Source organism: Ostrea edulis, chromosome 5 (assembly GCF_947568905.1).
Source record: "Ostrea edulis chromosome 5, xbOstEdul1.1, whole genome shotgun sequence".
Taxonomy (NCBI): Eukaryota; Metazoa; Mollusca; class Bivalvia; order Ostreida; family Ostreidae; genus Ostrea; species Ostrea edulis.
In genome coordinates this window covers 41333694-41350521 of record NC_079168.1, presented here as the reverse complement: position 1 = coordinate 41350521, position 16828 = coordinate 41333694, and the positions used below count along the sequence as shown (strand labels likewise).

General features: G+C 34.6%; 1 protein-coding gene across 1 annotated transcript in view; it reads left to right on the top strand.

Moving 5' to 3' along the window:
- The first annotated feature begins 464 nt into the window (after positions 1–464).
- LOC125651166 (gonadotropin-releasing hormone receptor-like) overlaps positions 465–16828 on the top strand; it is a 41759-nt gene continuing 25395 nt past the window's right edge. Inside the window, exon 1 of the mRNA XM_048879752.2 lies at positions 465–1085. Coding sequence (XP_048735709.1) covers positions 519–1085 — 567 coding nt within the window. The 5' untranslated portion in view covers positions 465–518. The remainder of the gene's footprint in view (positions 1086–16828) is intronic.

Below are 16828 nucleotides of genomic sequence, written 5' to 3'. Positions count from 1 at the left end.
GGTGTGTCGTACAACTTTGTAAGACAAGGGGCGATTGGATTTTTTTTAATAGTTTAACACAAAATACTGACAATTTAATATTGACATTTTCCTTATGATGCCATGCTATATGATTTCTGTTTAGTTTGAAACACCTCGATTATGATAAACATGTCTCTAATATATGTATCCCAATTAATTATCAAAACAAAATGGGGTCATGACCCGTTTGATACTGACGGGGCTGATACTATTTTGTTCTTGTTTCAACCGTGCACAGGTAAAATAATTGAAAGTTCCTTCACTGCTACAGAAAATAAACGATTCTTTGAAGGAGACGATAATTTGATATGAAGCCACACCAGCCCGGCAGATAATCAATACCGCCAATCGTGTATATTTTCTTCACTATAAGACCAGCATGACTGATCACGGAGAGACGGATATCCGAACAGATCCGAAACTCGCTGCCAGATTTTAGTTACCAAAAAAAAAAAGTTTTATGTTAGTGAGTTTTAAGCCGAGAAAATGTTTTAAACATGTCAAGATTTGAAGTAGGAAAATCTCCATATTTAAGTTTCGGAATTTCTTCCTCCGCACTCGACGAAGTATATTCCAACGGATCCGAAGCTATGACCAATGTGACAGGGATTGATAATTTTTATACCGCCTCCACCCCCCCTCAACCCCCGACATTCCAGGACAGTTTAGTGAAAACAGTACTTCTTATTCTTCTTTTTATCATATCATTTATAGGGAATACGGCGACGTTAATCCAAATGTATCGTGTGCGCAAACGGCGCTCCACGATCAACACTCTTATTGTGAATTTGGCAGTGGCGGATCTTATTGTCACTTTCTTTTGCATGGCGGCAGAGGCCATTTGGGCCCTCACTGTTCAGTGGGTAGCAGGAATAGCCATGTGTAAGATGTTGCGATTTATACAAGGCACTGGACTTTTGCTTTCCACATACATTACCGTCGTTATTAGTTTGGATAGATGCTGTGTCATTATTGACCCAATCAGCCGAAACAAAGCGCCACAAAGAGTTAAAATAATGATCATCATGTCGTGGTTCCTGAGTGCCTTGTTCAGCATACCTCAGGTAAGTCCAAACTCTATCATGATCTTTCCAAGTATATATTCAATAAGTTTTCAAAGATTGTACGTAGAGACACTACACATAAAAAAAACCCAACCAAATTTGGTCGTCTACAAACCCATGAAGATAACAACTAATTAACACAGAAATTAAAATCAATTGTGCATTGATCTTATTTCAGCCAGGCTAGGAAGAAAAAGAAGTTACAACTCTTTTGAAATGTAAAACAGGGTTTTGTTTTTAAATGTGATATATGAATTAATGCTAGTGTTGCTAAATACAGAAAGCTGTGGCACGTCTTCAACACAAAACTGAATAATTGAAACTGAACATAAAAGTTTCGCCTGAAATAAAAATTCGGAGACGTTGAATCATTTTTCGGGGAAAAAGTTGATTTCACCATTGCTTAAACGAAATCCTTGACATGCGAAAATTAAATAAAACTTCAGGCCAAATCTCCAATCCTTAATAGTGAGGTTGGGGGAAGGGACAAATGCCGATCCCTAGTTCATTTCACGTGAGAGTTCGATCCTTCGTTCAGTTCACTTGAGAGTTCGATCCTTCGTTCAGTTCACGTGAGAGTTCAAACTTGCATTTTAATTACCAGGTACTACAACTATGAAAAAGTGTGTGTGTGTGGGGGGGGGGGGGGGGGTCGATAAATCTAATTTGCATGACAATATGATAGGAAAAGTTTGTTGTCAAAAAAGGATAACATCCCCCAACCCATTGCGACGTGCCTGCCACTTGTTAGCTTATGTAACCAAATGATCATGGAACATACATGTCTTTGTTACTTATTTTTTTCCAAACCGTTACATACAGATTCACATACTATTACATAAATACATGCAATCCAGACACAAAATACCCATGCTCGAACATTTTTCAAAATATTGTTATGTGATGATGAAAGAACGCACGCACACACACAACCCTCACCATGAAAAGGTGAAAATAACGAACAGTGATCAATCTCCTATAAACTAATTAATGTTCTGGAAATACACCGATAACCATGCCTCAGGTAAAATACATAAATAACGAGTTTTATTAAATTTTAACACTGGGCAATTTTGATAGCTTTACATAGAACTAGGTGAATGATTCAGGCACCTTAATATCTCTAATTTAATCTACAGCGTTAAATATAATCCCAAACCAATGCTAAATCTGCACATCTAATCTTCTTTTTTTTTTACCACTGAGGAAGAAAAAATAAATGCCGTATATATTGCCAGTGCTACAGTGGCGGTACACGTACACCGGCGGAACACGCAGTATAAAAAGGTCCCGCAGTCGATTTGTACATTTAAAATATCTCATCCCTAACAGAAATGCGTAATTTGATATAAACTGAAGAAAGTTAGTATCACAGGATGTTATTATGCGATTAACACCAGGGTAGAGCGTAAATGGTTACTTTTATCTAGTCTTTCATGCCATGCTTACTTGTACATAGCTCAAAATGCAAAGCTCCAATAAGTTGTGAGGGTTTTTTTTCTTTTCATCTCGGCAGTTTTAGCGTTATGATATTACCTTGAAAGTCGCATATGAATCGTGTGTAACATATGGAAATGTCGAGACACAAAAGAAAGCATGCTCTTTTATGCAGGCTGCCAATCAATCAATAAATGACAGTTGTGTTAGAAAACAATAATCGTCCATCTCCTGATTCTTCCAGTTGGTGTGTTTTCTAGGTTCCTGGGCAGAAATACGTAATTGACCGCTAACTTAAGCGGAAACATTTAAACGAACTCCACAAAGCAGCTATGTCTCCGCACGCCTTTTACGTATTAGATAGTTTTAGGGAGAAACATCGATGTTAAATACGATTAGTTTTAGAGTCCTTAGCGGTCTTACCGTCTGTAAAAAAAAAATTATATTGTCGTAAGAAAAAAAATCTATGTCACGAGAAGCTTTGCTTGGCAATATGAAGGAAGCACATTACGTCTGAAAGTATAAGCGTACAATTCTTACTACAATTGCTCTCTGTCGATATCGGGTATTTATCTTGAACATTAGGACTGTCACTTTAGTACTGATGCGAGTCAAAGTCGAGTAGCTGGCGACAAACATTTATCCCAAGATAACGATTTACAACTAAATTCTGAGAAAAATAATAGACTGTTCCAAGGACTACACATGTCATCTGTGATAGCTTATTATCACTCATGATACATGTACATATAACTAATGACTCTCACGAACGGAATACCAATAAAGTCACATCTCTTTCATGACAAAGTGCTATGGTTTGACGGACAAACATATTAAGGACATGATAATCCACAAGTGTTAATAATCGAACTATGTTATAATTAGTGTTAATGGTGGAACTATGAAATAATTAGTGTTAACGGTGGAACTGTTATAATTAGTGTTAATGGTGGAACTATGTTATAATTAGTGTTAACGGTGGAACTGTTATAATTAGTGTTAATGGTGGAACTATGTTATAATTAATGTTAATGGTGGAACTATGTTATAATTAGTATTAATGGTGGAACTATGAAATAATTAGTGTTAATGGTGGAACTATGAAATAATTAGTGTTAACGGTGGAACTGTTATAATTAGTGTTAATGGTGGAACTATGTTATAATTAGTATTAATGGTGGAACTATGTTATAATTAGTGTTAATGGTGGAACTATGTTATAATAAGTATTAATGGTGGAACTATGTTATAATAAGTATTAATGGTGGAACTATGTTATAATAAGTATTAATGGTGGAACTATGTTATAATTAGTGTTAATGGTGGAACTATGAAATAATTAGTGTTAATGGTGGAACTATGTTATAATAAGTATTAATGGTGGAACTATGTTATAATTAGTATTAATGGTGGAACTATGTTATAATTAGTATTAATGGTGGAACTATGAAATAATTAGTATTAATGGTGGAACTATGTTATAATTAGTGTTAATGGTGGAACTATGAAATAATTAGTGTTAATGGTGGAACTATGTTATAATTAGTATTAATGGTGGAACTATGTTATAATTAGTATTAATGGTGGAACTATGTTATAATTAGTATTAATGGTGGAACTATGTTATAATTAGTATTAATGGTGGAACTATGTTATAATTAGTATTAATGGTGGAACTATGTTATAATTAGTGTTAATGGTGGAACTATGAAATAATTAGTGTTAATGGTGGAACTATGAAATAATTAGTATTAATGGTGGAACTATGTTATAATTAGTATTAATGGTGGAACTATGTTATAATTAGTGTTAATGGTGGAACTATGTTATAATTATTATTAATGGTGGAACTATGTTATAATTATTATTAATGGTGGAACTATGTTATAATTAGTATTAATGGTGGAACTATGTTATAATTAGTGTTATTGGTGGAACTATGAAATAATTAGTGTTAACGGTGGAACTGTTATAATTAGTGTTAATGGTGGAACTATGTTATAATTAGTGTTAATGGTGGAACTATGTTATAATTAGTATTAATGGTGGAACTATGAAATAATTAGTGTTAATGGTGGAACTATGAAATAATTAGTGTTAACGGTGGAACTGTTATAATTAGTGTTAATGGTGGAACTATGTTATAATTAGTATTAATGGTGGAACTATGTTATAATAAGTATTAATGGTGGAACTATGTTATAATAAGTATTAATGGTGGAACTATGTTATAATTAGTGTTAATGGTGGAACTATGAAATAATTAGTGTTAATGGTGGAACTATGTTATAATAAGTATTAATGGTCGAACTATGTTATAATTAGTATTAATGGTGGAACTATGTTATAATTAGTGTTAATGGTGGAACTATGAAATAATTAGTGTTAATGGTGGAACTATGAAATAATTAGTGTTAATGGTGGAACTATGAAATAATTAGTGTTAATGGTGGAACTATGTTATAATTAGTATTAATGGTCGAATCCTGTTATAATTAGAGTTAATGGTCGAACTATGTCATACATGTAATTAGGAACTATGCTATAATTAGGAACTATATTATGATTAGAATAATGAATGTCAGAATTAACATTACCTGCATTATTAGAATTTCATGAGTAGGAAATCGAGATCAGATACAACAAAGAACTGATTATAGCGGATTTCTTCTCTTGGAAATATCAAACGAGTACAGTTCTATATAAAGGGATTTTTAGCTTTAAATTTGCTAGCCGCCTGTCCATTTCATATAGTTTTCACTTCCTTTCAAGAAGAAGCAATACTTCGATTACTTGCTGCATTTTCATCCCAAAAATTAAAGTGCACCTTTCTCTATCACAGATAAATTCATACACCCCCTCCTAAAATTTATAATGAAGAAATATCAAAGTTATTCTTATGTTCTCAAGTTCAACGACTTGTTTTATTTATTTAATCTGGCAAATCATCACAACAACCTAGGAACTGATCATGTTATTTATTCAGTAAATCACCGTGTATACGTACACGTATAGAAAAACTAAACGGAAATGGCGCGTCCGGAAACCAGTAAACATTGTAGAAGTATAGATATACATGTATATTTGGTTTTATATTATGGAATTGATCACTATTCGTTATTTTCACAATTCATTAGGCAATCTGACTCAATTTCCATTTTTGAAAACTCAAATACTCTAGACAGTAATTAAAAGATAAAAAAGCAATAAAAAGTTAATAATTTGCTGCCCTATGAAATTAATATAATTTGTTCAGCATTTCATCCCTACAGCCACGTTTCTCTACTGAAGCCTGAAAATCATGTAGTATTAATATTTACATTTCGGGCACAAAACTCAATATCTGAAGATTTTACAAACTTTCTAGTTACATTTATTAGTTACATTCAACTGGTGTCTTTAGGCAGTTAACGTTAAATGAATGCAAGAGTCAAAGGCAAGTTAAAGTTAACAATTGGATCCAGCTGCGCAATCGGCTGACATTGTCGACATTTGTTCAAGTAGAAATTTACATGATGTTGTCAGTTTGCTCTAATTGTGGAATTTGTTTACGTCAATCGTGTATGACCACACAACGCTACGTTAATACTGAATTCAATGCGTTTTTTCCCGTTTTATTATTGCTTATGATGTGATCATATCTGTCAATTTTGTTGGAGCTATTTCGCATTCCAGCTAATAGTCAAGGGTCGCCCTATATTTCTGTTCAATAACAAATGTGTACATTTTAAAACTTGTCCTTTTATCGATGAATTGGCAAACATATCAGTATTGAATCACTATGATTGATTGTATATTGTTTAACGTCCCTATCGAGAATATTTCACTCACATGGAGATATCACCATTGCCGGTGAAGAGCTGCAAAATTTAGGCCTATGCTCGACGCTTGCGGCCTTTGAACAGGGAAGAATCTTTAACGTGCCACACCTGCTGTAACACAGGGCCTCGGTTTCATCCGAAGAACCACCCCATTAAGTCGCTTCTTACGACAAGCAAGGGGTACCGGGGACCTATTCTAACCTCAGTAACCCTTGTTTGACGTAAAATGTGATGAAAAATCGGATAGAGTATATGATTTTTATCAAATTTGCTACGAATCATCTTTTCATCAGCCCTAGGAATAACACGTATGGGTCTAATATAGATCCTCTTGAATGAGTGTTTTAAAATGAGAATAATCCGGAGGTCGACCTGTGTTCTAAACCGTGTTCACAATGACCACCCACCATCGTGTAACAGTCGGCGAATTGTTCATTTAGTGGGCTCGAACCTTTGGCGGGTCAAACCCACGTTTTTAAAATAGTTACAGGTTATTCCTTTGCCCAACTCGCGACATTAAACTGGCACTCTGGAATGATCTTTTTATTACACGTACATATTTTATCCCAACAGACTATTGAATTCACATTTTAAAAACCTCAACCCGAATTACATTCGTAACGTCAACATTACGTCTCTATAAATACAAGTAGTTCGTTGGGAAATATAAATAAAAATGAATATTGACTGGCACATTGTTTAATTCATAAAAGATCGTTTTTGTTTCCTTGGTCATTGGGAAAAAATACAATCGATACAAAACATGATCAGGGGCTGTATGCTACGCCGCACTGCAGGCTGTTTCGCTTATTGAAGACGATAGCTAGGTTAGATAATGAAAATGACAGAATTGTTCCCTCGATCTAAACTAATTACTTCACATATAAATTCTTTGTTTTCAATTTTTGAAGAATTTAACAACACCTGTGCCACTTCAATTGATCTAATGGGAATGCTGTCACCTATGGACATTAAGTCACACGGCATAGGAATACATACTGTGGAATAGGAAAAATATTACATGTATCGTTTGAGTGATATCCACTGGATAAAGGGTTTGGTTAAATGTTATTTAACGTCCCTCTCGAGAATTTTTCACTCATTGATTGATTGTAAACTGTTTAACGTCCCCCTCGAGAATCTTTCACTCATATGGAGACGTTATATTTTCACTCATATCGAGACGTCGGGTAAATATGTGATAAAAGAATGCATATGATATGTAATATACTATTAGTATGAAGGCATTACACAATATGGGTGAAATATCAATATTTTTACTGGGAATGTAGACTATATTCTATTACGTAACATATGTTCCAGCTGACAAAGCTTGTAACAACATTGTCTTTGTTTGTAAGGCTCATTAATACAACTGTATTTTAAACGAACTTGGCATTAACTTCACTTTTGGTAATCGTACTTATACTCCAACTGCCCTTTCAAAACAGGAAATTCCTCAAAACCATGCTTCAGTTTTAGACACATTTGGTATCCTAGTCGGTGAATCGAATGGATATGAGTTACCGTACCTATAATGGATTCCTAAACGACATTAAAAAAAACCCTTATAAATAAAGATACATTGCTGGATCCAGTAAGTGCTCTACCAAGCCCCTATCTTTGCTCCTCACGAACATATTAACAGCTGTGAAGGAGAAACTTTAAACTTACTGTGCGGCTACATTTACCAGAAGTGGTGTAAATCAGATGTGGATTCTAAAAAATTCTATAGAACTTTTAGTAAATTGAAATCGCAAAACTTTTCTCAGATCAACAACATCAAAACCTATGACTTTTCAACACTTTACACGACCATTCCTCACGGTAGATTAAATACATGTACTAGACTTTTTGACATCATAGACAATTGCTTCTTCAAAAAAAAAAAAAAAAATGGAAAACGGAAATATTCATATCTAGTGATCAGTCATCCAAAACGTTACTTTGTTAAACACCACTCTGATTCCACGCACAAATATTCTGAAGTTGAATTAAAAAATATGCTACAGTTCCTCATTGACAATATCTTCGTGGTCTTTGGTGATTAGGTCAATTGTGCTCATTTGTTAGCTGACCTGATTTTATATTCAAATGAGACAGACCTCTATCTGAGAAGAAAAAATCTCTTGATGTGGCCTTCAAATATATCGACGACGTTTTATCTATCAACAATAATAACTTTCATTCAAATGTCGATTCGATATATCCCTGCGAACTCGAAATAAAAGATACCACAGAGTCGTTCACTTCTGTTTCATACTGAGATATTTTATTGAAAGTGGATATTGACGGCAAACTAACAACTCAACTTCATGACAAACAGGATGATTTCAACTTCTCATTTTCAATGTTAATTTCTCATATTTATGTAGCAATATTCCCTCATCACCTGCATGTGGTGTTTGTATCTCTCAACTGATTCGATACGCAAGAGTTTGTTCTGTGTATGGTAAGTTTTTAATCGAAGCAAGCTACTAGCAAACAAGTTGATGATGCAGGGGTTTCGACAGTCTCGTTTGAAATCAGCATTTCGCAAATTCTATGGTCGTTATAACGATCTAGTTTGCCATTACAACCTATCATTGGGTCAAATGGTGTCTAACGTGTTTCATACCGATTGTTAGACCGTTCGTGGCACACTGATTTTGACAAAGGATACATGTAACTCCGTTTACCTGATCAAGATATAGGGCTCACGGCGGGTGTCAACGGTCGACAGGGGATGCTTACTCCTAGGAACCTGGTCCTACTTCTGGTGTGTCCAGCGGTCCGTGTTTGCCTAACTCTTTTGTATTGCTTATGGGATCTATGAGATTGATCACTGTTCGTTATCTTCACTTTTCATGTGCGTTCCTATAATGGAACATGTAAAACATTTCATATGCGTTCTTGCAATAATGTAAATATAGATCTTGTAATATAATGTAAATATGCTGATATTATAGATCTTGTAATATAATGTAAATATAGATCTTGTAATATAATGTAAATATAGATCTTGTAATATAATGTAAATAAAGTGCACCGCCACGGCACATGATACGCCCGTCACATATTGTTAACATGAACATATCACCATGAAGAGATAGGTATGCATGGAGCCAAATGTCAACCTTCCTTTAAGAATCTTACCCACTTTATGGCCTCATGTGACATTGCTTCAAATATTGATAATGTAAGCTTAATGATTTTTAAAAGGATATAAAAACATTTTCCCAAATGTTTTCAATGAAATGATTAAAGTGCAAGATAGCCCTTTATCCAAGCAAACAACTTACAATAAATGGGAGTGTTCTAATATGAAATTCATTTCGAAAATATAGACTGGCCATCAAGAACAAATTTGAAAGAATACTAATATATCAACAGTTATTAAGAGGCTTAATTAATAAACTTCCTCTGCCCAATTCCTTAGAGATGTAGATAACACCTGCTTGATCAGAGATGCTCTACCAGAAATGATTAAGACAGTCTCCTTACACTAAACTCATTAATTAATCTTATCAAAATGCTCTTTGCATGCTACTCCCATGGGACAAGTGGAATTTCTCATGTTATTGTTAGAAACAAAAGAAACATTATATATACTAAAAAAAGCTGCACAGTATATCATAAAAAATATGTGTTTTTTTAATGCAACATTTTTGAATAAGCAACAGTATAGATTGTACCCATTAAATTTTTTTTATATCACCTTAATTAAATGTCACAGTGACCTTAAAGTAGGATGCGGCACACCTTCTACCTAAGATGCATTAGTTGACCAGTTTTGGTGATTCTAGGTCTAATAGTTTTCAAGTTATGAGCCGGACAAGTTTTTGCCATATATGGCCATATTTTCTTAATAAAAAGTCACACTGACCTGGTTTTAATGTGCGACACACCTTCTACCCAAGATGTATCTACAGACAAAGTTTGATGATTCTAGGCCTTGTAATATTTAAGTTACGGGTCGGACACGAAAAAGCTAACAGACGGACGGACATGAGCGCCATACCATAATACGTCCCGTCTTAAGACGGACGTATAATATAGATCTTGTAATATAATGTAAATAATCTGGTATTATAGATCTTGTAATATAATGTAAATATGCTGATATTATAGATCTTGTAATATAATGTAAATAATCTGATTTTATATATCTTGTAATATAATGTAAATTATCTTGTAATATAATGTAAATATGCTGATATTATAGATCTTGTAATATAATGTAAATGATCTGATATTATAGATCTTGTAATTTAATGTAAAGCAATCGGCAATTTGATTTTTTCATGCTTGTTTGGGCATTTATTTCGTTTTCACATTATTTCCCTTGCGATAGATTTAATTTCAACAAAACAGATAAATGTACCATTCTCCTAAAAAAAAGAATTAGAGCAATATTTTTACGTTGTAAATGACTTAAGCAAGCTATGAGAAAAACGTATGTACGACCAATAGAAATGATTAACATTCAATGTGGGTAAATGTCAAAGTGAAACCTAACTCATCCATGAAGAAACTTTCGTCTGCATCATCACAGTTGTGTCGTATGGAGAGAAGAATGACAGAATACCTGGAAATTGCTATATAATTACTGAAGTAATTACAAGGCGAACTCACAGGGATTTCTGTCATTACAGTGCAGGGTAAGCTGCCAATTATTAACAACAATGACAGTTCATATATTACGAGCGAGTGCTTCGGCAGTTGAAAACTTTAGTCACTGTACATTCAAATTAACTGCAGACTGGCATGATTGTTGTCAGCAATCGTGGTTCTGTGAATCTATATACTGCGTCCAACACATTTAGAGAAAACAGTCCAAGAAATACGATTTTATTGCTTCTTGCACGCATTATTGTGCAAGGAGTGTGCATGAATGAATAATCGAAGGATTGATTGCGATATTTATTTTTGTTTGAGAATTCTTAAGATCATCTACATCAATAAATTGTACTTAGAAACCAATAAAACTTCGTCATTCATTATTTTAGTATTGTACTTTTAGGAATAGGAAGTGGGAAGATGTCCCGAACTATTTGCAATCAATATTGTTCATGTCGTTACATGTAGTTATTTGAGAGAAAGATTAAGAGAGAACGAGAGCTTCAGACGCAAGTTTGACATAATTACATGTATGTATATCAAAATGCCTTATGTACCAGTAAGTAATAACGAGATTCAATAATCATATATACATGTATATAAATTTTTAAAATTTTAACTTTAGTTTTACGACGATTAACAAACAAGTAAAATAACTCAAAGTAATGCAACGAACTTAATTTTATTTTCAGAATACAGTCGGGGATATACTTATTTCCCCTTTTTTTCTTTATCTTTGTGGCGTGATATTAAAATTTATAATGTCATTGACGTGCGAGTATTCTTTTACAAAACAACATGAAGGGAAATAATTAAGTGCAAACATCAAAGGTATGATTGGAAAAGAAATCGTATAAAGATTTTACATAACATAATTTGTGAGAATGCTTAGATCTAAATGTACAATACGCGGTTTTGTGAAAAGAATTAATGAAACGGGACTCGCAGAACATCGGTGATGAGAGGAATGTTGATTGTTTTAGCGTCCCGTCGAGAATTATTTACTCATATCGAGAGTCACCAGCTGTAGGTGAAGTGCCACAGATTTAGATCTTTACTTGGTGCTGACGGCCGTAGTAGTGAGGGTTCTTTAACGTACTTACGCCTACCGCGACAAGGGGGCCTGCGCTTTAAAGGTCATATGCGAAATGACCGCGATTCTCTCTTCAAAATGCCGAGGGTTTCGTGAAGGAGCAATTGCTACCTTTGTTTCCGGGGCTCGAAATCACGACCTCCCGGTTACGACGCGAACGCTGTACCATTGAGCTACCGCGAGAGTGAAAGCGTTACGGACAGATAAAATACACTTTAACGCGTACTTAAGGAAATAGACGAAGAACTTACAAAGACTGGTGTAGCAAATGAGGGAAACAATTATATATTTTGCTCAAGAACAATAAAAAATAAACCCAAGAGCTAGGATACAGACAGAGGTTGCGAGCGAAAAATAGTTGCGATTCGCCAGGCCCACAAGAAAACTCGTAAAACGTGGTGCAAGGAGAGGAGAAATTTGACAGTTGGTCATGAGTGGAGTAAATGGGTGTTTAGTGATGACAGATAGTAAATGGGGAAAATAAGAAAGACGATATAAACGTATGTGGTAAAGACAACTCGGCGTTAAATGGAGCGCGCAGCTAGCGTATCCACCATCTCAACGCCAGCTGAGTATTATAATCTGAGTACAGTGTATATTGAAATTCAGAGGACCGACCTCAATTGTTCATTGTATCCAACGTTCAACATAACCGACGTTGAACTACATTTTACTGGGGATTGATTTTTATATCTATATAGCGCATAGTTCAGTAAAAGAGATTTCAATATAAGTGAAGGGTACTGTATTTGACAACAACCTTTGGACTGCTTTAGATGACTTTTTCCAAATGGCCAGGTCTTCATGGGTGATAATGCTCACACATAAGGGTGAAGTTAGAAAAGAAAACCTGACTAATAACAATGTACTTAAAACATTCTGATAGATTTCTAGTGTACACAAATTGTGCTCCTTCATTAACTGACATATGTCTGTATTCTTATGAGGTAGAATTAGTCTCAAAACATCTACACGAATAGAGAAATATCTTGCTGTGGCTTTCAACTCGACGTTATATCATTAACAATACACACTTTAATTCATACGTCAATTGATATATCTCAGAGAACTCAAAATAAAAAGAGTTTTCCACATCCGCTTCATATTTGGATATTTCATTGAATATACGTATACGTTAACGGCAAACTAACTCAACTTTATGACAACGTCTCTATATCTACACAGCAATATTCCATTATCACCTGCATATGACTTTATGTCTCTCAACTGATTCGAGAAGCAAGAAAATGCTCTGCGTATGAGGAATTCTTAAATCGAGGCAGGCTACTGACAAATAACTAAATCGAGGCAGGCTACTGACAAATAACTTCATGTTACAGGGGTTTCAACAGTCTCGATAAACGTCTAAGTTTCGCAAATTCTGCGGTCGTTAAAATGATTCTAATATGTAAGTCATTAAGATGAATGTTGTCTGACATGTTTCATATGTAAGGCTGTTCTGTAGACTATGGTTGGCTACGGATTACTCCGTCTAACTCCTTCCTCAGTGTTAAGTGAGAACCGACTTTGTTTTACAACAAGTGTGAACCGACTTTGTTTTACAAGTGAGAGCTGTCTGTATTTTATAAACTGTTTGTATGGGTATTGAAGATGAGATGTGCATGTAGCAAGGATTTTATTTTCTTTAAATGTTGCGAAAATTACAAGCTGTTGAATTTAGTCAGATTTGAATAAATGTTACATAGATAATACACAATTTGTCCGCCGAACTCCTCCCACAGTTTTCAAGTGAGGACCTGAATATTTTAAATGTTTGTATGGGCATTGAAGATGTGCAAGTGACAAGAATTTTGATTTTTTTTTTTCATATTTGAGAAAATTACAATTTGTTGAACTTGATCAGTTTTGAGGAATATTACAAAGCCAGTACATGGCTTGTCTATTTCACTCTTACAACGAAGGTCTTGTAATAAATTGAAGATGTGCTTATTGAAAGAAGTTTAACCCCCCCCCCCCCCCCCCCCCCCCCCCCCACACACACACAATGCTCTACTTTTTATTGATGTATGAAAAATCCACAAGTTGTTGAAATTAAGTCAATTTGAGGGAAATATTGTACATATTGATATCTTGATTTGTCTATCTACATGTATCTCATGTCACAGTTTTTAAGGTAATACCTTTTATTCATACGATGCAAAAAACCTTATATTACAGCTTAATGATGGCTGACACTACTTTACGTAAACGTTTACAAATCATGTCTTTCATCAACACATCCTACATAAACTTGTAACGAGCATAATATGTAGCGTTTCCGGTAATTTTGTTCATGTTGGCCTGCACAATCTTCTGACCTCAATATTATCCAGAACATTTGGCTAAAATTAAAAGAACATTGCAAATCCGTACCGAATTCATTGATAACATTGAGCTTTCACTAAGTGACCTTGATGTCGTCGTCTTAAGCCCTCTGTATAACTTGGCCTAAAGACTGAAAAAAGTTAGTGATTGTTCCTTCGAAAAAACGCACATCCACTTAGAAACTACAATCGCGAGTCTTTAGGAACGAGTTCCTTTTCAAAGTAGGCGTTGGTACAATTTTAAAAAAAAATCTCATTGTTACGGCGCGCGCGTCTTAATTAGATCGGAATCTACCTACAGCTGCTACTTTAACGATACATTTATGCGTGAAACACCCCTGAAGGCATGTTAAAGAAACAAATAATTAGTATTAAGGACATGCGGGACGACGTGGCCAAAAATAACTCGTCAATGAATATTTTTTCTTTTTTTCATGAAGCCCCATCAGGTTGTCCTGTACAATGTGTAAAAATTTCATGGCCACTTTCTAGGTATACAAGGGAGATAATAACCTTTGAATTACCCCCCCTTTTCGAAAATTGTGAATTTTACAAGATTATTCCGATTTTCAATTCAAAAAAATAATTTGATGGAATTTTTATCTATATCTTTTACAATAATTTTTAGAATATATGTAAAATATAAAATATATAATAATAAAATGCTTAAACATAACCATATAATGGAAAATTTAAGGATTTGGGGTGGAAATTAGTTCTCAAAAACAGGGTAGTCCAGATACTAAATGAAGCACTGCTCAAAAACTTGTCAATGAATTTTTTTGCAAACACTGCAATTGAAAGCCATTCATATACCCAACTTCCTGTAGAAATATGAAGGGGTGAAGCTAATCTTGATTTTGAGGTAGGCGTCCTTGAAGTTATACATTGATATGTTCACATGGAGTTACATATTGATGGTACAGGGATTTCAACAGTCTCGATTGAAGTCAGCATTTCGCAAATTCTATGGTCGTTATAACGATCTAGTTCGTCAATACAATCTCGCATTGGGTCAAATGCTGTCTGACGTGTTTCATACCGATTGTTAAGCCGTTCTTGGCACACTGATTTTGACTGCGGAGAACTCCGTTTACCTGATCAGGATATGGGGCTCACGGTGGGTGTGACCGGTCAACAGGGGATGCTTACTCCTCCTAGGCACCTGATCCCACCTCTGGTGTGTCCAGGGGTCCGTGTTTGCCCAACTATCTATTTTGTATTGCTTGTAGGAGTTATGAGATTGATCACTGTTCGTTATCTTCACCTTGCATATAGGCTTGGCAAAATATTTGTTATTAGTAACTTTCAAGCTTATATTCTTTTCATGTACAACTACTGTTAAAAGTAATGGGGGGTGGTACAGTCTCAATTTATTTGCACTACAAAATTAAAAAAAAAAAGCTCATTTGTCAAAGACAAGGGGGGTTGGGGTTGGGGGTTGCAGGGGGGGGGGGGGGGCAGCCTAATTCTTCGTGCCTGTTTTGAAATACATTGTTAGAAACTATATTTGTTTTGAACCTATTGAAATATTTAGAATTTTCATAATTATGGAACAAAAATTGAGTTAAATAATGAAAACAAAATAAAATTTATTTTTTTAAATATACATGTATATATTAAACATGGCTTCGAACAAAACGTCTTGTCTAGCTCTAAACAATACGTCTTCTTTCAAACCACGGGTTAGGTCTAGTTAACGTCAATATGAGCTACTACTTCCTTTACTAGATCAACAGCATTTCCGCGGCCATGGTAGCTAGTGTCGCTTGACTCGATCGTCTCCATGCTATTTTTCAAGGTATTTATGTATCACACATGTTGTGACTTTGCACCTTTTTCTTTTTCACATGTCTGCTTCTCGCATAAATTCCGACGTGTGTCATATTTTTTAAATTAGTTACGATTTCCGAAGCAGTGTTTCGTAAAGTTAGTAAAAATAATTTGGAATATGAAATAGTTTCAGAGATAAAGCGTACTTATATTTACATGAAAATGCTTGCAAAAATTAAACATTCCTAGTATAGACGTTAATATTTGAACAAAAGTAACGATTGTCGTCATAAAGGGGGGGGGGGTATTTTTCGCAAACAAGGATCGATTATAAAAGCACCTGGATAGTTCGTACGTTTCCCAAGCAAGATTCGGAGAAATGTGTGTCCAGTTCTAGTTTCACTCTACTATAGTAAATATCAACAAACGATCATCATCTTACACTTGCACTGAGTCATTGTTTATAGACGGTTGACTTTCTTTTTGTAAATGCCTAGAGATGCAAATTGCATGTGCATGTAGGAGCAATTTCGGTGACTTGTAGGCTATACTATCAAAATTATTGTGGCGCATACTATACATATATATAATATATGCATTGTATATATATGAAAAAGAGACTTGTAATCACTATGAAATAAAATGAAAATTATCATTTGACAAGAATTCAATCAACAGATTTACACAAAACACTTT